The following is a 25,058-nucleotide window of genomic DNA, read 5'->3' on the forward strand; positions in this document are numbered from 1 at the left end:
GCTTGACTTTTTTTCTTTCCATGTGACCAATTTAAACCCTTTGCGAAATCTAGCCTGTTTATTCCTGATTGCATGGATTCCTATTGAAATGACTGGAAATGTGAAAATTCGCCGGACTATGGTAAATGTGACTGCACCTGTACCCCTTAAAGTTTAAAGTAAAGCTTATCTGTAAGCTTCGATTTGATCTCGAGAAAGTTCCTGACAATTCTTTCCATGCAACCAATTTCTGTTCCCTATAAAATTTCTGCTTGGGAAAACAGTTCACCCTCATGTGTGATTCCTGATCATTTGGATTCTTGTTGAAATGAAACCAATGAAAATTCGCTAAACCATGGTAAATATGACTGCACCGCAACATTCCAGTCCCTGAAAGTCAAATGTAAAGCTAGTCATAGATTTTCAGCAAGTAATTGCCAATTTTCACTCTTTATTTTATTTTACACCCTAAAGAATGTAAATTAAGTGGCGCTTTTAAAACACTGCTTGTTTTGTTTGAGCGTTCCGACATGTACAACAACTTCTGGATAAAGCATTGGCATGAAATTGGTACAAGACCTGCTTGTGATGGAGCAGAAGAGTTTGTGCAAACTCTGTATGGAAAGTCATTATTTTTCCACTGGTGGTGCAAGAATTACACACTTCATTTTGTAGTAAAATATGTACAGTATATCCTTGAGCTTAAAATAAATTCCCTTTGTTTCCGTTTTTTCTTAAAATCCTTGAGCTAAAATATCCTAGGGGTTCAAAAATAATCATCATACTATACATCTCAAAGGCAACTTAATCTATGGGCACCCCATATTTAAGAAAATTGTCTTCACATTTCATAAGGGGATCTGGCTCCTTAAAGTCCATCGCCTGCGTAGGACGGAGAGACAGACAGTTTGAGAGAGGGACGCTGGACTCCCACTTGTGATGTTGCCACTGAGGCATGTTTACCTGTGGACATGCTCTCCCCGGGGGACAATCCGTCAAGTAGACCCTGATCCAGGGGCTGGGGGGCCGTAGGGGGGACGGTGGGTGGCTGGGGAGGGGGTAGACTGGGTCTCTGTCTGGGCTTTGGGGTGGGTCGGGACTTTGTGAGCGTACCAGTCAGAGAGGGCAGTGAGGACAACGTATGGGGTCCCCCTAATGGGGTCTGGCCAGGGGAAGAGGTGGGTGCGTGTCCAGGGGGACAGCCCAAACCGTATGGGGAGGGAGTACTTGGGGGAGTGGGGGACAGGCTGACCGGAGACGGCTGACCTGTGGATTGGTCTGACATCCCCCCCGACTGGCCGTAGGGAACCTTGGGCGGCACGGGGGCCAGTTTCTTAGATGCTGTAAGGAGAGAGAAAGAGACAAGACAAAATCAAATATGCATTCAAGTAACCTTTACTCTACGATCCTGTTTAAACCTGGTATTAACATTTATTTTGGGTGATCAGATCACAGATTCAAAGTGCTAAACGGTGAAAATTGGGTACAATGGATCTTAGGAATCTCTTTACATTTAAAGGGGTCATATGATGCAATTTAAATTTGTCCTTTCTCTTTGGAGTGTTACAAGCTCTTGGTGCATAAAGAAGATCTGTAAAGTTGGAAAGACTAAAGTTTCATATCCAAAGAGTTAATCTTTATCAAAGTTAAGACTCAAAGTGCCACGCCCCCCTAAAATGGCTCATTCAAACATGCCCCCACATATCTACTTCACTATGTGGAAATATTTGCGTAATGCCGCTCAAATGTTAATGCAAAGAATAAAGGCGTGGTTTTAAGTAACCGCAGTTAGTGTTGAAGCAGCCATGTCAGGGAGATGCTGTGTGTATCTAGGCGAAAGCAAAAGCACTTTATTTGACCTTCCGAAAGTAGATGCATTTAGGAATCTTTAAGATTACTTACACCAGAACAGCAACACATTTTATGGATGACCGTTTCGTGAACTTAGGAGAGGGGTAATTCTAACTTTGCTACGACATTCTGGTGCTTCTTAATCAGCTACTGTATGGATGTTTTGTCATTAGTTTAAGTATTTGCTGTTGACTGTTCAAATGTGGAGTTTTGCACGTTGTGTGTGTCTGTGTGTGTGCGAGAGCGCACATGAGAGAGAGAGAGAGAGGGTCACACAGTGGAGTCAGCTGTCTTAACTGTCCGTGACTTGTGTACTGCTACATAACTGTGTCTGTCACGCGACTCAGTTCCCCTTTCGAGCTTGAACTGATGGTAAAACCAAGAACATTATTATGGAAAGGGGCGTTACATTTCCGACGAGTGCTTGTGGTGTTCGGCCAATCATAATGCACTGGGTCAGTTGGCCAATCAGAACAGATTGCAGAATAAGGGACTTTGTAGAAAACTGTGTGTTTGAGAGAGGCGGGGCATAGAGGACCTACAATAATGTACAGTATTTGAGAAATGTGTTTTGAACATTAAACCATGTCAACACATTTTGTTCCACCAAATACAAGTACATGTATTTATTATTGCTTTAAGCTTAATGTTGAAATCAAGACTTGATATCTTAAATCATTTTCCTTACAATTAACAGTTTTGTTCAAATATTCTTGGTCTAAGAAATACGATCTTTCCAAATGAATAACGTTTTCTTTTCAAGAACTGCATTACTGTAGCTTTTTTTCTCATTATATCAAGACAGTTATATCATTCTGACATTTTATTTTTAATTTATGTCCCCTAAATCATATCTAATGAATTTTAATTCAGAAATTACGTTCTAATCAAGTCACTGTATCTATATTTCTTTTCAAATGCAGCTGCATACCAACATAACACTATAACTGTAGAAAAACAAGCATTTTACTTACTAAAATAACCATCCCATTCGAAAATGTGTAATAAAGTCCACCTGTATCCACATGCCAAATACTTATCAGTACAATACACAGCAAATACTGATGTAGTAAGTGATATATGTCGTCACAAAATCACCTTAATCATAAACATGTTATTACCAGATGCATTCAGTGATCTGATTGCCCAAAGCTGACATTATACCAGATATAAAGAGGATTTTATCTGTGGATTGAATTAAAGAGGAAACTCAGTGGGACGGACCATTACGTAAGGTGTGGGGGCTGTGCTCGGCAGAGTGGGGAGACTGGCTGTTGCTCTGCTGACCGCTGACAGGGGGCACTGTTGCTCCTGACGCCTGCATAGCCTTGTGGCCAATCACAGGAGAGAGCTCCTTGCTCTTCAGAGTGCTGGAGAGAGAGACAAACATGACTGCCTGCCATCAATCTGCACCCACTGTATCATTAATGACTAACAGCGTGCAAGGACCCCTCACGTCCCCGTCATCGAAACTAAAAACGTTGACTTAAGTGCTAAATAACATCCTGCTGGTTTGGATAGTGTCTGAATGCACCTTGACATAACTGACGTGGGATTTGAACCCATGGCCATTGTGTTGCTGGCATCATGCTTTACCAGATGAGCTACTAGAAGGTATAACAAAATAGAGGTTACTTTTTCATTGTTGCTTGAACATTCACAACTAGAATCTGCTTTCATGTGGGTGTGACTTGATTTTTTTCCAAAGACATGTGAAGGTGGATTTACACCGAGTGTTTCTCATACACATCAGCAGGAGGGGGATTGAGTGTCCTTGCCCAGCAAACACACATGCACACACACACACACACACACATTCACATACACAACATGTATCTTTAATATAACTGAGCATGTGGAGCCTGTTTTTCACTCTGACAGCTCTATTCAGGCGCCTCTCTGGGGAAGATAAATCTATGTGCACACATGGACACATGAGTCCTCTACATCTATATCCGTGCAGACAATGCTGCAATATCTGCATTATTGTGACTACATTAGGAATGAATCTGCCACATCTATGACTCAATCTCTGCAGTTCCCTGCAATGTTTGAATGAAAGGTCTTGAGGGTAGATGGGGAGGGGAACCTGTGCCATTGCAATACACAGTCAACACCATTAGAAAAAAATGGCTAATATCGACTCTACTGATGCTAAGCTCTCTAATAAAGATCTTCGATCTGTATTGCATGGATGGTGTCAAGCGATGGGAATTCATGTATTTCCACTGACATTCCTGCAACCTTTCAAACAACCCTGGAGAATGATGGTCCAAAAAAAGAGCAGTCGTATACACAATTCCCAACTCAATTAAATTTATGGCCTACATTGCTGTGAAAGGTCTGAATTTTAATTTGATTTTGGTAATTGTTTCATCCGTTTGCCGATTTACCAGTGCATTTGGCTTTAGAGTTCTCCAATTCAGATGGTTATTAAGTAGGGAACACTTTAATCTTGGTAAAATTATAACATTTTATGTGGTCCTGCTGTGTTTCAGAATCTAGTGAGCTGCCTTGTTGTCCTTGTCAGCAGCTACCGAATTGTAACTGAAATGAAAATCATAAATGAGCACCAGCTCTGTAGACCAATGAAATTATACTTTGTGCTGTTTAGTCAAAAATTTGTGACCGTACCTTTCGCTTTGTATATGTTGGTGTACTCCTAAATGGTTAGCAAAACAAACTTTGAGTAGATATACACAGGGTGCAATTTGTGAAAAAAATAGAGGGGGGGGGTGTTTTGAAATATTTTAATGAACTATATGACGTCATGCGCTAATTAGCATATTTATGACGTAAGTGCGTCGTATTGTATTGCCTCCCTATGCTCACATACTGCTATTTAATTTAGCCATTTAATTTAATTCTCAATAAAAAATTGTATTACTATGTTTTAATGTTTTTGTTGTCAGACAACGAAATGAATACTACAATGACTAAAACGCGGTCCATTAAGACTACATAACCAGCTCTCAAACATTAACAGCACCAGAGAGTCTCAGAGACTAAATAATGATTGTCCAAAAAGTCGCTAGATTTGTCGCTAGTCGCTTTTTTGGAAAAAAGGCGCTAAATCTAGAGACAAAGTCGCAAAGTTAGCAACTCCACTGCCTAGCGGACCCGGCTTCAACCGTCTCGCAAGTGTTGATAGGCTATTTCTCTAAATCCCACGGCAAATCGCACCCTGGATATACATTTAAAATGTTTTTTTCTTCAGGGAAAACGAAGTCAGAGACTAATAGTGACCATAGGTTCATTATGATAAAATTTTAATAACCATGTTTTTTCTTTTTTTTTTTTTTTGGTGTATTGTTGATTACCATTTGTATAACCACAGTCTTACTACAAATACCATGGTTAAACTATGATAGTGTAGTAGAACCATGGCTAATGTGGATACCATGATTTAACTATAGAAACTATAGAATTTAGTTTTTTTATTTATTTGTTTTTTGTAGTAAAACATCAGTTCATTTTTTTATAAGGGACATCTCTGACATACATTGCCATACAAACACTCCTGAAGTAAAGTGCATAAGAAACTCAACATTACAGTTCCTCTTATAGAGTGCTGCACAGATAACACAGTTTTGCAGGTTCCTATATAGGTTAGTGTATGTTTAAGCTTTTTTACTTCTGACAATAGTATTTAGGCTTTAAAACTCCTTAGTGAAGATTATCCTGTAAATTCATAAGAGACTTTTGTTGATCACAGAGCTAATTTTCTGCAATAATCCCAAAATGTTTTTTTTTTTTTTCATTGGCTTCTGGTTTTTGTCGAGGGAACCAGGGTGATGCTAACTAACGAGTTGGCCTACAAAAATATGTCATCACTGCAGCGCTCTATACAGTCAGAATGAATGCATTTTAATTATATGGAATTTCTAAGAAATGAGTAAATGTAAAGTGGAAATCAGATTATAGCATTGCAATTGATTTTGGGAAGTCCTTCATTTGTATTTTTCCAAAGTCATCTCATAATGCCAGAATAAATCGGTTTCCTATTGTTTGGAGGAGTCTTTGTGTTGGGAGAGCACCTAGGATGATTAAAATAGATGCCTAGGTGGACAGCTCATTAGGTTTTGGAACAGAGCTGATGTTAATATTCATGCACATCAAGCACAACTCTTGGCTCAATTTCACAATCAGTACATTCACAAGAATAATACATTCATGTCACCATATGCAGCTCCATCAATGTATTTATTTCTACCTAAAACTGAAACTAAAACCATTACAAAATGTATATAACTAACTGAAACAAAATAAATGTAAACAGAAATAAAATATAAAACAAGATTTTTTTTTTTTTATTTCAGCTAGCTGCCAAAGCAATATTTTAATTCAGTTTAACTTGATGTACTAAAAAAGCTATAACTGAAATAAAAACCGATTCAAAATCTTAATAAAAGCTATCAATGACAGCACTGGTTTCTAGGTGAAGGATCCACTTTCACTAAATGCCAGTAACATCCTCAGTTGCTAGGCAACCTCAGGCTTCCCTAGACAATGAGAATGTTACGGAATCTGCGTGATGGGACTGAGAAAGCAATAACATTACAAAGCAAGTTCCGAAAACAAGATGGAAAAGTGGGAGCCAGTATGGAGTGATCTGAGGTGAGCGCTCAGACAGTGTGGGGAGCCCTGATGGCCGTCACAGTGTGTTTTGCGAAGGCGGGGTGGCCGCAGGCAGGTGGTATTTACCTAGTCAGCCTGGGGGGTCCTCTCTCGCGGGAACATGGACAGGCGGCCCAGGGCGGTGGGGCGGAGGAGGGGAGGCTAGGGGGGTTTCCGAGGGACAAGTCGTGGCGGGTCAGCACGAGAGGGGTTTTAAAGTAGGGGGGCGAGGCATTGGGGTCAGGCGGAGCGGCATGCGGCGCGTCACACACGGGGACGTGTTTGGGAAAGTGCAGGCAGCTAGGCTTGGGATTAGAATTGATATCGAGTGAAGAGGAGGTGGATGAAGAAGACGGGGGTGGTAGGGGTAGGGGAAGGGGTGGGGTGAAGCCTGCCCAGCGCAGGGGCTGAGGCGGGGAGCTGGGAGGCTGGGACTCGGGACCGGGGGCGACGGGTCGAGAGCAGGGAGGGGGCTTGGGGTAGAAGTGGTGAGGGCCGGGATGGGAGGACGAGGAAGGGTACGGAGGGGGTGGCCGCTCCTCCACGTGGGACGAATAGACATGTGAGGAATCCGGCCGATTGGGCGACACGTCGTCTGAGCTGCAGATATTGAAAACAATAAAGAGCAAACACAGGAGAGAGAGCTCTGGTCAACTGCACACGCATGACAGCGCAACAGGAAAGTGGATGTTAGGCTCCAGCTGTGGCTCGCTAGCGTTATACAACATTGAAAATACTCTCAGGATCCTTTGGTTTGCATGTGTGTCTCAAGCTGGTATGAGCATTTAGCCAGTTTAGCACGCGGCAATGAGCGACAGGTTTAGCAAACAGCAAGCTTAGCAACGAAAAGAAAAAAACAGGCGTCATCTGACTCCACTGGGAGGAAAAGCACAGCGATGATTTGAAATAAAAAAATAAATAAAACTGAAAATTACACTGAGAATGACCTTGTGTCTGCGCACTGCACCAAGGCAAGAAAAAAGAAATTCTCTTCCATTAACCAAACGCCAGAGAGAGTTTGGTGAATAGCGCTGAAAACCAAGGTCTCTAAATACAGTGAAAACCCAGAGCAGTTAAACACAGACACAAAAACCCTTTCATGGCCTGAAAGAGTGTCAGAGGGAGGGAGGTAAGCCAGTCAAATCATCAGCCATTGCAAACCCTAAATACAATGACTGAACCATGGCGTGACCTTCACTTCATTAATGTATGTTTTGCATATGGGCTTATGGGTTTATTATTAGTGAAACTGAATGAATAGGAAGCCACAGTAAGAATGTCTTACATTTCATGAGACCAATCCTACCAAAGTGTGATGGTTTAATCACACTAAATGATCATATAGGCCTGTACACACTGCAAAAATTACAACTGTGTTCAAATCCAGAAGTGTCATTTTGGGTGTGAACAGAATACAAGAGTCACTCCTGAAATGGCAAATTAGAAACATGCCAATAAAACATATACGTGCTCTGTGTTTCAGCAATGTTTTAGGAGTTTAGGACACAGGTTTATTCAGTAACTGTTTTGTTTCCTATTTGCGTTTAAGTATATGCTTTATTTTTTAAGATTAAAGGCTCTTGAACACGGAGTCTGAAATTTTGTTATGTGTTTTTCACTTTCGTCATCCTAAAAATGAATCACGCACAGGAACCTTGCACACTGAAGGTCCTTGCACACTGAGTCCACACTGAGTTTCCTTTCCTAAATTTCAGTCCGAATTTCAGACTACGTGTGCAAAGACCTTGGGTCCAATTCATATTAAATAATCGGTTGCGAAAAAATTCTCAAAACAATACAAAATGGAGCCTTCAAGCAGTGAGGATGATTTTGTTTTCCTCTCTCTTCATGGAGTTGCGGTATTATCCCGATCGATTCAAAGTTTACCTCAGAATATCAGTGGCTCAGTTTGGTACTGGATACTGGAGCCACAAGTTAAAAAGACCAGCAATTTCCGTGAACTCAGTGTGCAAGAACCTCTACAGTGGATAAACTTGTCAGACGCTATTTTTGGATTTAGGTGTTTGCTTGTACAATGGCTCTGAGTTGCTTACTATGGATGCAAAAATTGCAATAAACTGAAACTGATCCAAATCTTTTCATGACGGACGAAAGTTTCGGAGACAGTTATAAATGTGATTGACACAATGAGAGGTCAAATTGATTTTTTTACATGTGAAAATGTTGGACTCCATATGCAAGAACCTTAACTGTTTTAAGGCACAGTTAGATGCCCAGTGTTTCCTGTCGTAGCCATGCAAAGATTTCATGTTAAAACACTATCATAGATATTAAACTATTTCCTGTTATGATGTAAATCTCCATTTAATCTGAAATATTTTTAAAATCTGAAAGTAAATAGTGTTGAGTACTACTGTAAAGTTAACCCTGCCTGTTTAAGATGTTAGAAAATTATTAATAGTTGAAAACAGCAGTAAGAAATTCAGAAAGGTAATCAAAAAATGATCAAATATGTAATCAGTTTCACTGTTTTAATTAATTAATTGAAATAGATACACTACTTATTACATTTTAAATAGGGTAATCTGTAATCTATTAGATTTCTGAAGTAACCTTCACAACACTGTTAATATGCTGCTCATTTCTTATAACCATCAATGTTGAAACAGCAGTGCTGCTAAATATTTTTGTGGAAACTATGATCATTTTTTTCCAAAGAGTCATTCATTAAAATTTAAAAGAACCGAAATGAACAAGTTTAACCAACCCCAAGCATTCAAGCGGTAGTGTACCTCTTTCCATGAGATCCTCTTGCCTCCGACAGAAGAAGAGAGACTCGCATGGGTTTTTATTTACAAGAACTAGTCATTGAGTTTGGTTTTGTTTAATGTATATGCGGTTAATTTGGTTGCAGAATGCGGATGTCACACAACTGACGTCTGTGTGAACTATAGAAGATGAAGAACTAAAAAGAGGACTGACAATTGTATTTAACTGCAGTGTATACAGCCATACTGACTGCACTACTGTATGTATACATAAAAAAATAATTCTATTTATAGACAAAAAATAAAACATTAGATAGAACAAGGAAAGCATGAAAGAGCAAAGGAAACAATGTCATTAATACACAAATGCAGGGAAAGCAAGAGTTAATTGCTGAATGGTCAGAGTTAGTTGATGCAACAAGTTCTACAGTGAAATGTGTATATAGTACATTGAGATGACAATGAAAAACATGTAGAGGATGATGGGAATCGTGTGCTTTTTTTTTACCTGCCCCTGTCTCCAGGAGGGGGAGTGGGGATTGGAGATGTGGCCAGCTCACCGGGCTGCTCGGTGATCAGGGTGTCCGCAGGAGAGCCGGGCGCTTGTGCGCTGGGAGGCGTGGATGAGGATTTGCGGGTCAGTGTAGAGGAACTTTTGCCCTTCACCCACGATGTGTCCATGACTCTGACACCCACACTACCCACATAAAGACCCACAAACCATCAATCACAACCACTGCAGAAAACACAACAACTAGATAAACTTTACAGAAACATTAACCCTCTGATGCATGATGCCAACTAGCCACCTGGAGTGATTGTCTTTAACAATTACCATTAATTCTATATGACTGTTCTCTACATCTTAAGTGTTGTTTATTTAGGTAATTATTTAAGACTGACAAAGTGGCGAAGGTCATTATTTTGTTAGAGGCCAGGTTTGTAACTTTTTAAATTATGATTACTGTATATTATATTAGTTTTTGTCATTTAATAATTCATGTGTCAGAGGGTTAAAAACTCTTTATAGTAACTTGCATCATTACAATCAACATTTATTATTGTTATTGTTAAGATATAATTGTAAGATATAATTAGACAACAGGATATGGTTTTGATTCAAATTTTGTACAATACACATTACTGTACAAAAGTTTAGGGTTTATAAAAGACTGCATTGTGTGATCAAAAATAAAGTTATTTTGTGAAACATTACTAGAATATAAAATGACCAAAAACAAAGGCAGGCACAGTATAACAGAAAAGGTGAACGGTACCTTTGAATTTTCCTAATGCTGCATTAGGTGTGGATAGAATAATGAGTTAAGAGAAAACACAGTGAGTTTACATTTAACGGTAATGTCTGTAGAGTAAGCAAAAGTGAATGACATGGGGACAGAGGAGGACAGCTAAATGAGAACTGTGGTGAGAGCGTGCAGTGGGGGACATATGTAGTTTGACAGTGTTTGGAGGATCAGGGCCGTCCAGAGGTGAGAACGTGTCAGCCTTAATGAGCAGCTGGCTCTCTTGCCTGCTGCGACACCATTAAGCCTCATTTACTCTAAATGCTTTCGCCCCGAGAGCTGTGGACATAAACAGTCAGACACTTAGCCTCCCCTTTAACGAAACACATCAGTCCTAAAATACAGTGGTTTAGAGTCTCTAATTGTTATGTAATCTATAAAACTTCTCTCTGTGTTTGAAATGACAGCAGACATGAGGAGCATTGGGAAAAACAGAAATGGCTAGTTGTCATGGAAAATTCATATACGATTAAATATGAATGCTTAAAGCTAAAGCTTCAAGATAAAAGTTAGTTACTCCAGAAAATGCCCCAAAAAATGTTGTAAAAAAATAAAATAAAAATAAAAATGTAATTTTGTAAAATATGCATGTTTTTGTCACAGGATAATAAAATTAAAACTTTTTCCCTTTCACCAGAATTGCGAGAAAGTAAATAAGAATTTTGTCATTTTGAGTTTATGTCTCAAACTTCTAATGCTTTTTTTTTCTCTGAATTCTGACTTTACATCTCACACAATGTTTACGCCACAGAATAAAATATAAAAAAGGTAATTGTGACTCATTTTCTCAGGTTCTGACTTTTTCCACTCAGAATTTTAATTAAAAAAGTGATAAAAACAAAACAATTTTAACCTCGTTATGGAAACAAGCTTCTATAATTTTCTGACTTTGACTTTTCTCTGCAATGTAGCCAAGCAAAATATACCTCCCAAATAGTGTATATTCTTATATAAATAGTTATATAAAAAAAGTAAAAGTAAAAAAAAAAAAAAAATATATATATATATATATATATATATATATATTTTTTACTTAATATCACTAAATCAACCTAAATACATTTAGATTAGGTAGAAATATAGGTCTAAATTGCAGGTCACCATTTTTTTTTACAGTGTAGTGGAATGAAATTAACAACGTCTAAAAGTGGTGGGGACATGTTCCCTCCCGTTACAATGGCTGCTATTCACCTTTCATTAATCACTTAATTAAAGCACTAGCAAAAGTTATTTCACACTGCCTTGTAATTAATATGTGGTAATTTAACCGCATTGTTTGCCAAATATTTGCCAGAACGCAATATTTGTCATAAGCTAGTCTGGAGTGGGACTCTAACAGAAGTCTGGATCTCCTCCTCCATATGTGATATTTTTCCACCTGCTGGAGGTGCCATTGCATGTGGCATGAGTCAGAGCCTGAGCACATCTGCCACGTGTCTCTGGCGATAGCGGCAGAAATCCAGCCCCCTCAGTGAAAGATAAGTGAGCCGCGGCCCTCCTTCAGCACTCCTACCTCGTTACCATAGAAACCGAAGCAGCCCATCAGCCCGAAACCAGCTCTATTCAAATGAGGGCAGGTTGTGGGAGTCGCTGAGATGTTCCCAGAGCTCAGCTCCAATTGAGAATAAATGACACTGAAAGGTTACCGGATAACGACGTGACTGACGTCCCGGTCTAAGTGAATTAGTCACTGAATACATTAGCTATCCGCTGCTGCTAGCTGGTTTAAGTGGCACTATCGAACCCTGTCAGTAATAGGCTGTTACTAAAATGATGTTTCATTTAAAAGGATAGTTCACAGGAACGTGACAATTTCCTTATGTTGATCCAAATCCATGACTTTCTTTCTTCTGTGGAGCATTAAATAGAATAATATACTATAATAATATACTGCCCTAGAGAAAAATAAATATTTTTAATATATTTATTTCAAGCTACAATACTACAAAGGGGTTTGGGGGGTTTGTTGTGCTTGTTTAAAGGGGTTGCACAATTTGGCCAAAACTGTTGTGATTTCATATCAGTATGACAAAAAAAAAACAATAAAATTAATAAATGAATCATTACACAAACACACACACACAGACTACATATACTGTTCATATGAAAATACTACTAATACAATTTTTTTTTTATTATATTGGTATTATTATTAGATATTTGTTGTGCTTGTTTAAAGGGGTTGCACAATTTGGCCAAAACTGTTGTGATTTCATGTCAGTATGACAAAAAAAATCAATAAAATTAAAAAAAGAACCATTACACACACACATTATTTTTTTTTAATTATATTGGTATTATTATTAGATAAAAATATTAAAATAATAAAAATTACTATTGCAATATCTGTAAAATAAAAATAAATAAATAACTATTTAAGTAAAATAATATAAAAGTAATTAAAATATACAGTACTCCTGTTATATTGCCAATCTAATATTTATGGCTGTCTTAACTTTTCAAACGTTAAACCATCAACATTTTATTTCAGCAAAAAAGTCTCGTCAAAAAAGCATCTCTTTTACTGACAAAAAAAAAAAAAAATTATATATATATATGATGCATGTTGTGTTCCCAAATGCACATTTTAAAACGACTCAGCAGATGCATTTATGGTGAACCAAGCTCCTTTGAGAAACCAAAAACACTGGATTGCACATACATGCATTTCATTTGCAGCCTTTTTTATTTGATATTCACACTAAGCCATATTGCGAGGATTGCCAGGATGTTCTTCAAAAATGTACCTTTTGTTTCATGGAAAAAGGAAAGTCAAACAGGTTTGGAACGAATGAGTAAATGATGACATTTTTGGGTGAACTGTCCCTTTAAGATAAAGGATGGTATGAGAAGCTAAAGGAAGAGTGTGGGATGGAAAAGGAAAAGAGGAGAGATGGAGGAGGTAGACAGAGCCAAGAGGGCAGAACAACCTACCCATCCTTCTTGTAGAATTCCAGCATCATGTTGTCGGTGGCAACACTGAGTGGGCGTCGGCTCTGGTCATGCTGCTGCTTGCGCTCTGATTGGTCCATATCAGGCGAGGGCATGGAGCTGTAGTTGGAGTTGTGGTTGGTGTGGACCGGGCTGCCATAGCTGCCTGTCAGGTTGAACTCAATATCTAAGAATAGCAAAGACAAATGAGTCCAAATCTCACAGGAGAACTCACTCGTGTGAATGTGCGAATATGTTTTCACGACTCTTTCTATCGAACCTCCAGGGAAGAACCAGTCAGCGTGCTGGATGATCGGCTCAATGATGCCGACGATTTGCAGGGACATGGTGGTCATCATTTCCGTCATGTTCCTGTGAAGACCAATGACCCATTTGATCTACACATCACAAATGTCAAAATATACAACTACTAGATACAGAATACACACAGAGACCACATCTGTAGAGCTCCTAAAACACAGAAAACCTTTGCATGACTTCAAATGACTTGAAATATAGTGCAAAATCTGTATGAATATATTTTATATGTTTTTATCATTCTTAAAGCTCGACAGACAAGGTCACTATGAACTGTTGTAGTATGAAATCTTCAAAAATGCTTATTTTTGCATTATTTATATATTATTATAGTTGTCATTATTATTTTGAATTTATTTGTACATTTTTTTATTTAATTGAGCTTGAATTTATTTAATATGTGCTATGCTAATTTGTCTTTTTCTTGGTCAATATGTGCATATTTCGATTTATTTTATTTTTGTGTTTCTGTTTTAGCTTCTTGATCTTCTTATCATATTTTCAATGTTGCATCTAATATTTATATCTTATTGTACTTTTATTTTAAGTAAATGATTGTTATTAGTTTTAGTTTACAGTAACAACACTGTGCTCCACAGAAGAAAAATAAGTCGTATGTACAGTACGTCATAACAGAATTTTAATTTTTTCCAGTGAACTGTCTCTTTAAATTGCTTTGAGAATTTGCTGCTGTCCACATACATGTAAGAAATAATCAAAACAGAAGACAAGCACTCACCCTTCTGAATGTGTCCATAGCAGGTTGGGTCCAAGAACTATTGCAATATTACCTGGTGTCATTTTATTAGAGTCTTGATGCTCCGTGAGTTTGGCTAAGAATTTGATTAAATATCTGTTTTGGGGAAAAAAACAAAGCAAAAACTAAAAAATCTGTTTTAAACTCAGTTTGACCAAAGGGTTAGCCCTGACCTGGCATTCACTCTTACATTTGCTATTCTTGTCACTGTATATTATCAATATTTCAGTAGGTCTGACAGAGGGCAGGTGCAGTCAAAACATCCAAGAGCAACAGGTTATATCTGGAAACCTTGGCTAGACGTAAAGATGTGCCAAATGCATAATCCATATGAACAGGCATCCTTATTTTCTTAAACGAAAGCTTTGTTTGAATTTAATCCTGGATTAATGATGTATTATCTATTGTGTGGCTCTTAGTCTTTGGCCAAATCAGTCATTGCAAAATGTACAGCTGAATTTGTGTTTGCCAGAGACAGCGTCTGTATATGGAGCCAAAAGAGTCTCAATAAAGATAAATGCACACACTACATTCACATATGCACACATAGGATTCATACATGCACACACATAATTCATAAATACACACACAGGATACACAAATGCGCACAAAATTCACAAATGCACACACAAAATTTAAAAAGCACAGAAGATTCACAAATGCTTACAAAATTCAGAAATGCACACACAATTCAGAAATGCAAACAACATTTACAAATGCACTCAAGATTCACAAATGCACAGGACAAGATTCAGAAATGTATTTCTGATGCACACACACATATATCTTGATTTACAAACTGCTTGCGGTCTGTGAACTTCACTGCATTTGTGTGTGAATTTTGAGACTCCTCTAACTTGGCTCGACACACAAATGCCTTTTTTTTAAACAGGGAATGATCTGCAACCAATCAGATATCTCCCTTGTTTGAGCCAATCACAAGAATACACCCCACGTGGGGGATTGTTTACTTATAAGCCAATCAGCGAACGACTCACTTTCCTCAATCAGCGAACGACTCACTTTCCTCATGCAGCAAAGACTCACTTTCCTCATGCAGCAAAGACTCACCTTCCTTAGCGAATGACTCACTTACCTCACGCAGCCGGCGACTCACTTTGTGCAGCCGGCGACCCACTTTGCGCAGCAGGAGACTCACTTTCTGCAGCCGGAGAGTCACTTTCCTCTCGCAGCGAACGACTCACTTTCCTCACGAGTCATGAAGCGAAAGACTCACATTCCTCACGAGTCACGCAGCGAGCGACTCACTTTCCTCAGCGAACGATTCACTTTCCTCACCCAGCGAAGTTGAGCGTACGATTCCCTTTCCTCACGAAGCGGCGACTCACTTTGCGCAGCAGGATACTTACTTTCCTCTCGCAGCGAACGACTCACTTTCCTCACGAGTCACGCAGCGAACGACTCGCTTTCCTCACGAGTCACGCAGCGAACGACTCCCTTTCCTCACGAGTCACGCAGCGAACGACTCCCTTTCCTCAGCGAACGAGTCACTTTCCTCACCCAGCAAAGTTTAGCGAACGATTCCCTTTCCTCACGAAGCGGCGACTCACTTTGCGCAGCTGGAGAGTCACTTTCCTCTCTCAGCGGACCACTGACTCTCTCTTCATATAGGGACCGAATATTATAATTAAAGTGACTTCTATATTGCATCCAAAAGAATATTTAGATATATTTAAAATATTCAAAAAGGTGTAAAACATTTTTTTTTTACTTTTATTAAAATATTTCAATAAAATGAAATAATTGCCTATTGCAAATTTATGAATCCATGGTTAACTTTTTTTCTGCAGTCACAGTCTGGGCTATATGTATTGAGACATTTTTAAATTTATATTTTGTAAAAATATAATAAAAAATAAACCTGAATTGTAATCTAAACATCTGTATTTCCATACAATTTCATAAATAGGCTGTGTGAAGGCGTTCATGTGATTGGCTTACAAGTAAACAACCACGTGGAGTGCGTTCTTGTGATTGGCTAAAAGAAGGGAGACATCTGATTGGTTGCTGATCATTCCATGCATTTGTGTGTGGAGCCAAGTCAGAGGAGTCTCAAAATTCACACACAAATGCAGTGAAGTTCACAGACCGCAAGCAGTTTGTAAATCAAGATATATGTCTGTGTGCATCAGAAATACATTTCTGAATCTTGTTCTGTGCATTTGTGAATCTTGAGTGCATTTGTAAATGTTGTTTGCATTTCTGAATTGTGTGTGTATTTCTGAATTTTGTGTGCATTTCTAAATTTTGTATGCATTTGTGAATCTTCTGTGATTTTTAAATTTTGTGTGTGCATTTGTAAATTTTGTGCACATTTGTGTATCCTGTGTGTGTATTTATGAATCATGTGTGTGCATGTATGAATCCTATGTGTGCATATGTGAATGTAGTGTGTGCATTTATCTTTATTGAGACTCTTTTGGCTCCATATCTGTATAGTTGGCACACCAAACAGGTTTGACGGAAGGACATTTCCGAACTCAAAAAATATTCTCAGTAGGACTAATGAACTCTGATTATTTCAGAAACATGCCCACTTCCTGTCAGTGAAGGAACTGCTGCATCGCTCATGATATGACACTCCTCTCCTCTAATGAGCTATTGCATTTATGACTCATTCAAACACAAAAGAGAAATAACAAATAAGTAAATAACAAGCGCCACACACCTGAGGTTGTTCAGATTGTCCGCTGGTAGTTTCTCACATGTACACAAAAGGGATTGCAGTCTTTTATCCATATCTTGAATACTAGAGAAAAGACATACAGAAAGATGCATTAGGTATAGTATAAAGAATATAAATAAACTTGATCTTTATTTTTCTCCACAGTGCTATTAACAAACACAGAAATAGATTTAAATTTTGTGTTAAGTTCATTTACATACAATTCAGTTTAAAAAACTATCACACTTGAGTGTAAAAATCAAAAAGTGAGTTACTACTAATACATTGACATTAGTATATTTACTTCAAAAGGATTATTGGAAAATACACTTGAACGTTATTATTAATCTTTTTGTGTAAGAGATTTGGAATCGACAACTCATTTTTGCCTTTATGAAAATTAACCATGGTTTTATAAAAAAAAAAAAACAAGCAAAAACATGCTAACCGCAAATTAACCATGGTTTTGCTACATAGTTTAAAGGTGCCATCTGTAATGTTTGGCAAAAAAAATCAAGTCATACTCCACATTCCATAACAGATGGGGGCAGTATGCCTCAATAAAGTGAATTGGTCTACTCTAGAGTAACAAACGAGAAACAGCATAGTCTCTATGCTCCGCCCCTACTTTCACAACAACACTACAGCCATAGCTGAAGCCTAACTGTTCGTTCACACCACCGGCGTCTAGAGCGTCAAAAATCGCTCTTGCCGCTCTGCTCACGACGCTGCAGAAAGATTTGTGAACGCTCAGACGCTCTAACGTAGATCGAATGTTTATTTTGTATTTAAAGCGGCCGCAAAGCAAACAAGCTTGTTGATCTCATGCAGACTAACCACAAGGAGTTATAACCTCATTAAATATTGTTGTGGACGAAATATTAGGATCCTTTACTTAAAATGAACAATCTCAGACACCTTGGTCCACGTATCACTTTTAATTTATTTTTTTATGTCCCTGTAGGCAAACAGGGACACATCATAGATTAATACAAACGCTAAACAGCAATAATCAACCTGTCCTTTATTCTGCTTGAGAACTAATGTGCCAACTCTCAAGCATTCACCGTGAGACACACGCAGTTGACTCTTTTCACACGCTTTCACGCCACACAATTTTTTCACGCACAGAAAAACCACGAAGCAAAGAGGACACGGAGACCAACAGACTAGACAGAGCAGGTTAGTTATGATACATAGGGCTGTGCAAAAAATCGAATGCGATTTTCATGCACCTCTCATCAGTAAAGACGCTCCTGTAATTAGAAGTATATCTCCAGCATGTGCATTCAGATCAGGGTTGCCAGGTTTTCACAACAAATCCTGCCCAGTTGCTTCTTAAAACTAGTCCAAAACTAGCCCAATCGCGTTTCCGGGAGGTTCCCCGATAAAAATTGCTTCCCGGGGTTAAAATATAAATTTTTGGGAAGGGTTTCCCTGGTAAAATTTGCATTTTAGGGGCTAAATATCACGTTATTGGTATTGGGATTGCTTCAAACCGCGGACATGAAAAACAACCGCAGACTTGGCAACACTGCTTCAGGTGGAGCAGCAGTAACTGCACAGAGCCTTAGTCTACCGACAACTAACACAAAATCGCTTTCAAAATTGACAAAGAATCGCCTGCGATTTTAACATCGATGTTGTGTAGATTGTCAGTGAATTACGGCTCCGTGTAGTAAATGCCAACCAGTGTTGCCAAGTCTGTGGTGGTTGTTTTTCATGTCCGCTGGTCACAGCGACCCCAATACAAATAACGTGATATTTAGCCCCTAAAATGCGAATTATACCAAGGCAACCCTGCTAAAAAAAACTATATTTTAACCCCGGGAAGCAATGTTTTATCGGGGAACCTTCTGGAAGCGAGATTGGGCTAGTTTTGAGAAGCAACTGGGCAGGATTTGTTGTGAAAACCTGGCAATCCTGATCTGAACACACGTACTGGAGATATACTCCTAATTACAGGAGCGTCTTAACTGATGAGATGTACATGAGTAAAGACAAGCACAGCCCTATATAATAAAATGGGTAACGTTAAGTTATAGCTAGCTAATTATCAAACGCAGCTACGGTTAGCCATCGCATCGATACATTTCTATGTTATAACTTCCCGAAAACAAATACACAAACATATAAAACAACCTTCTAGCGAAATACTAACAGCATCTAACTTGCAAGTTCGGAGTCAAACCTCATTTCTTTCAGGTCCATCAGTTGTCTCCAGCGATTAAAAGCAGTGCCGATGTTTACTCTGGTATTCTTATCGGATTTGATTTGTGATTCCGAGCGCGGTTGTTTCCCTGTAGCGGGTGTTGGTCTTTTGCCAAGGGCTATCCTTCCGCTCTCTTCTCTGAACTGAAAGTAGTGGGCTGTACTTTCCACACGATTGACATCAGGTCCAGGTACGCCCTGCGAGTTATTCGTGTATTCGTTGCAGGTTGGCTGGTGGTTATGTTGTCCGCATACCGCCTCCCACGGCCGAAACTGGTATTACAACACCTGCCAGGCCGGGGCTAGTAATGCTAATGCTAATTAAGGTTGATATCTCTGCAGCACTATAACTTGACATTTTTTTAATGACATCATCGCCTTTATTTCTTCTCATTCTTTTGATGCGTGTAGGTCATGTTATGGATATTTTTACCTCAATTTCTGCATATGGCACCTTTAACCATGGTAGTTGTAGTAAAACCAAAAAGCCACGATAACTAAATTTTTACTATAATAAAACCATGGTCAATTTTCCTAAAAGTGATTCCAACTGAGATTAGCATTAGCGCATGTTGCTAAGCTAACATAATACTCTAATAAGCATACAAACAAACACAAATATTAGGATAAGATATTGTAATTCAACGATCTGGGGTGTGTTTCCCAAAACTAAGTTACCAACTTTGTTGGTTGCAATGCAATTTCCCATTGCCAACCAACTAACTAACAGGTTAGCAACTATGGTTTTGGGAAACGCACCCCTGTATAGTATACGTGATATTGTAAGAAGGTATCTCAGAAAGCAACATTCTGTTCATTTTCATCGTCTTAAATGCTATCCACCTTATCTTTTCCGTAAGTGCAGGCGCAGTCATTTATAAATGTAATGTCTCTGGCTTCCGGTGTCATTTAGCTGGTCATAACTGGTTTAGCGGGCTAGTTTTGGAAAGGTTTGGACCACTTAAGCATCTCAAGTTGGTCTTTCCAGCTAAAACCAGCTGAACACCAGCTTGGTCGTCCTAGGAGATGTATTTTTTAGCACAGGTAATGTCTTAAACATACAGCACACGAGCAAACACTTTAAAAACGCATCTTCCAGATGAAAACACACATCTAATAGATGTTTCTGTAATTTATATTTACTATCAAGGGTGTGTTTTGGAATTAAGCAAAGGTGAAATCTGAAAATGGCAAATGGTGGTGGGTAATGGAGTGTGTGTTGGGGATAGACTACCGATACTTACTTTGAAGCTTGAATCCATTCATCATAGAGTTCAAAGGTCATTAGAGGTTCAGGAAGTTCACGAAGATAAGACTTCAAAGCTCCTGAGGGAAGCAGATGAGGAAGGAAAGGGGTCAGAGGGAAGGAGAGAGGCAGGGGCACGGTGAAAGAGGGAAGCACAGCACATGTGATAGGAAATGACTGGAGGTGTGATATTCTCTGCTTGAAATACTAAAGGGAAGCCTGACAAATGAGCTGTCAAAAGCTACAATCAGCATGTAGCGCTTGTCGGCTGTGGCCCCCTACCTGATGGCTACTAGGTCACGCTTCAGGCCCAGAGTAATGGGATCAAATGAACCTGGGACATAATTTAATGCCAGCTGCCATGGGGTCTGAGATTTTGTAGCTGTGATTCACTAAAAGGACACTGCAGGTAGATCAGTGGACATTTTAAAAGCTAAGAGGAGAGAGGCAGATGCTCACCTGCGATGGCATGTGGGTCGGCCGAGTACTCCTGCACATCCATGACCCCGCAGTCCAGTGATGCCTTCAGTTTCTTCAGCTTGGAGGCCGAGGGGGCCACCCGAAATAAACCCTAAAGTGACAGGAAGATTGAAGTCAGACCTTTTTGGTCATAAAATCCCAAGCCTTGTTCCAAATGGCAACCTTGGCCATCGTGGTTTACTTTTTTGCAATAGACCTGTGGTTCTTAACCTGGAGGCCGTGGCCCACTAAAGGGTCTCAGCTAATTTCCTCATTATAGCAAAAAAATATTTTCAATAATAAATACTCTTTAATTAATTTGAGTGTTATATATAATGTCCAAGTATTTTTTATGTAGTAAGTACACTAATATCAATGCACTATACTTATAATATATATTTAGATTTTCGGTGATTTATTATAAAAACTGATATTTTTTTCCCAAAATACAATAATTCAGTTGAATCGATATAAAAGTTATTTTTCATATTTAAACTTATAAAAATACACAACAAAGTGAGTTTATCCACATACGACTTGGTCAATACTAATCTTATTAATAGCTTACGTTTCTTCCCCACCGCAGAAACCACCACAGGTTCATCAATACCATCAAAATAATATTTTTTAGGGCTGCACGATAAATCACATGTGATAGTCATGCCCATCAGTAAAGCTGGTTCTGTGATTAGTAGCAAATCTCCATCACATGCTTTCAGATGGAGCAGCAGTGCCATAGATCACTGACAAGCTACGCAATATCACATTCATAATCTAAGGCAATTCAAGCTTGTCAGTTACTGTTTACAATGCGTGGAATGGTGTGCTGTGATTGGTGGAGTGGATGTATCGCATTCTGCAAAGAAGGGAGACTGGTGTTTGTCACGGTTTGAAAAGAAAGGGAGAAAACATGACAGAATAACATTATGAATATCGCATTTTGCGTAAAATTAAAAATGGACTTTCTGATACCTACCAGACACAGTACAGATTTTGGCGGAAACTAGAAACAAACTGCATTTCCAGATATAAATAAGCCATGCTGTGTTATTTCTCAGCAGTCTCGCACCTCTTCCTGCATGCCACATTCGAGCAGCATGGTGACACACGCCTCGATAGGAAACGCAATCTCCCTGCCACTGATGGCTAGATGTTCCTCTAGGGCCTTTCCATACGATGGCTTCTCTATCCAGGCCTCTGAAACACACCACGATGGACACTAAATTGCAGTCTCCAAAAAGCAACGGAAAGAAGTTTTTTGACAGACCCACAGACGCACACTTGAAAGCCACCACTTAACCAAACTCGTACGCTCAGACATGAAAGTGGAAGAGGAGAGTCTTACCCTGGTGAGCTTTGATCTGTGGCAGCACACTCTGCAGAATCTCCAAAGACTTCCTGTGATACTCTGCCTGAACCTCTATGAGCTACAGCAAGACCAATAAGAGGAGACACACATGTTGTGAGCCAATCCAACTAAAATTACACACTTCACCTTCAGAGCACAGAGGTACTTGCCGTTTGAAAGTAGTTTGCATAGTCTATTTCTTTGGCCACAAAGTTGTACATGTCCGCTGATAACTGGTCCTACAGAAAGGAAGACAGATATTTCAATTTCCTACTTAAAAAAGGAAGAACATTTTAAGTTGGAGATTATTAGGTAAGAGTAACATCCTAATTTTGCCTCACATTTGTTTACGTTTTTAATTAAATGCGAAAGAAACAGTGAGAGGAATCGTCACCCTGCAGATCTCCATCCGATTGGCCGTCTCCTCCATTTCCTCTCTCAGGGAATCCGATTTAGCGCCGCCCTGCTGCACATTACTAGGGTGACTTGAAGATTTGTATGACTGTTGCCACCTAGAGGTCAGGAGGACCAATGATGCCATCAGAGCACAATGTGGGCAATGCAGAAGAATCAAGGACAGACATCAACAGTAATATTGCTCATAGTTCATACCGTGTCCTCGCAGAATCCATGTCCAGGACGAGTTTGGCTAAATGTTTTCGCTGTTTCTGAATGTTCGGAATGTCCACCTACACAGCAAATCATGTCCATATGAGAGGAATTAAGCAATACAACCTTCATGCACAAACATTTTCCAACATTTAGGGATTAGCTTCTAACCTTATAAAGATCATATTTAATATGCATATTTGATAAACAAAGGCCTCTAAATGATCAACATGAAACAATGAAATAGTCACACTACTTATTAAAGTAAATTTTAAATAGGGGAACTTGTTATCTGTAACCTATTACCGTTTACAAAGTAACCTTCACAACGCTATCTGTTATACTGTTACCAAGAGTTCACTGGTTTATATTGCTTTCGTATTTCCTTTTGGCTATAGAAATATCAGCAGCTGCACAAAACAGGTGTTTTTTACCTACTCAATTTAATGCTCCATATTATTCTGTATCATAATACAACTTAGATGCCTGATCTATCAAATATGATGCTCAATAAAAATTAAAAAAAGAAGAAGAAAAAAAAAAGAAGCTTATTATCACTATTATTTAATGTCAGGTAGGCCTACTAAATGGTTAGATGCAGATGAAAAAGGAAGGAATATATGTATAACAATGTAACTTTGACAGGAAAAACACACTCATCACCTCAGCCAGCACATATAGGGGCTCCACAACATCTCTTTCAATCTGACACTCAAAGATGAGCAGCTCTTGGGCCAGCTTCTCCTCTGTCTCACCACAGAGCTTCAGCATCTTACTGCAGATGGAGATCACAGGTTAGTCAATTCAGTCAACCAAACCAGGGCTGCTTCCCAATCACAAACTTCTCACTGAATGTCACAAAAGATCTCAAATGTGAATAATAACTACCCATTTATTTTGATGTTGATGTAAAAGGGTACCTAATCAAACTCTGTATTTTTGGTGCTACTTCATCTGTCCCTTGGTAGAAACTATCCAAATTAATTTGGTGCAAACCAATGCAGGTAGCATGGCAAGAGACATTAAGAAAACAAACACTGACCACAAGAAGTCTGAATACGGTTTATAAGGTTAACACGATCCTAACAACCCCTGGCTGAAAAAAAAAAAACAAAAAACAGTTCAACTAGAGGGGATATAGTTATACTTGATGGACAGGAAGAACGTGAAAGAAAACAATTAAATGTATATTATGTAGATATCGTCCAGTCTGACAGTGGTCTTAAATTAAACCAATAATTGTTTTTAAAATAATGCTGAAATAAAAGTAGTAATATAAACCTAACAAATATTAGATGAACAAATTTCTAAAATTAAATAAAAACCACAAATAAAATAATAAAAAAATAAAAATAAAGCTAAATAGAAATATCACAAATACAAATGGCAAAAGCACAATGTTCCATAAACAAAAATTAAAAAGAAAAATGAAAATATAAAAATAAAAGGATACACACACACACACACACACACACATATATATATATATTATAAAATTTGTTTTGCTTAATCATTGAGTCCCCTTTTGTCTACCTTTTCTGTCTGAATCGGTATTATAATACAATTCAATATTTTTCACTAAAATATTACATCAGTATGTGTGAAATGAATGAAGTCATATCACTGAATCTGAACATATCACAGCTTTTTTTGGCATCACTTCCTCAGCTCAACCTGGAGCCATTTGTATTGCCATTTTTTTTTTAGTGTACACTGACGTCCCATCTGTTAATCTCCTACATTTTCCCTTTTTAAGTTTTAAGACATTTACTTGAGATGCAAAATCACATTCTGGAAGACAAGAAAAATATCTGCCAAAGGCGAAAAAAAGTAAAGTTTTTAGAAAAATGATGTAAGTCATAAGTCTTGTGTTCCGAAAAATTTGTCAAAATGAAATTTACGCTTAAGACAAGAAAAAGCATTTGTGGTGTAGGCTAAGAAAATAACCTTAATTCAAAGTGAAAACAACTTCTAGCAGATTCTTCCCTCTATACCTTCCAGTAAACGAGACTT

At 38.6% G+C, this 25,058-nt stretch overlaps 1 protein-coding gene across 7 annotated transcripts in view; it reads right to left on the reverse strand.

The window, feature by feature from the left end:
- LOC127953617 (rho GTPase-activating protein 44) overlaps positions 1 to 25,058 on the reverse strand; it is a 61,382-nt gene that overhangs the window by 8,267 nt on the left and 28,057 nt on the right. For 4 of the 7 annotated variants that reach the window (XM_052552840.1, XM_052552844.1, XM_052552843.1 and 1 more), the window contains exons 5-21: positions 23,709 to 23,820; positions 23,049 to 23,125; positions 22,831 to 22,948; positions 22,607 to 22,675; positions 22,434 to 22,515; positions 22,158 to 22,285; positions 21,089 to 21,200; positions 20,628 to 20,709; positions 17,176 to 17,256; positions 14,469 to 14,582; positions 13,692 to 13,783; positions 13,415 to 13,598; positions 10,454 to 10,471; positions 9,685 to 9,873; positions 6,535 to 7,047; positions 3,055 to 3,200; positions 943 to 1,320 (exon numbers count right to left, since the gene is read on the reverse strand). In XM_052552840.1, the coding sequence (XP_052408800.1) occupies positions 943 to 1,320; positions 3,055 to 3,200; positions 6,535 to 7,047; positions 9,685 to 9,873; positions 10,454 to 10,471; positions 13,415 to 13,598; positions 13,692 to 13,783; positions 14,469 to 14,582; positions 17,176 to 17,256; positions 20,628 to 20,709; positions 21,089 to 21,200; positions 22,158 to 22,285; positions 22,434 to 22,515; positions 22,607 to 22,675; positions 22,831 to 22,948; positions 23,049 to 23,125; positions 23,709 to 23,820 (2,495 nt within the window). The remainder of the gene's footprint in view (positions 1 to 942; positions 1,321 to 3,054; positions 3,201 to 6,534; positions 7,048 to 9,684; positions 9,874 to 10,453; positions 10,472 to 13,414; positions 13,599 to 13,691; positions 13,784 to 14,468; positions 14,583 to 17,175; positions 17,257 to 20,627; positions 20,710 to 21,088; positions 21,201 to 22,157; positions 22,286 to 22,433; positions 22,516 to 22,606; positions 22,676 to 22,830; positions 22,949 to 23,048; positions 23,126 to 23,708; positions 23,821 to 25,058) is intronic. The other 3 variants (XM_052552846.1, XM_052552842.1, XM_052552848.1) reach the window with 3 other exon arrangements.

Source organism: Carassius gibelio, chromosome B3 (assembly GCF_023724105.1).
Source record: "Carassius gibelio isolate Cgi1373 ecotype wild population from Czech Republic chromosome B3, carGib1.2-hapl.c, whole genome shotgun sequence".
Classification (NCBI taxonomy): Eukaryota; Metazoa; Chordata; class Actinopteri; order Cypriniformes; family Cyprinidae; genus Carassius; species Carassius gibelio.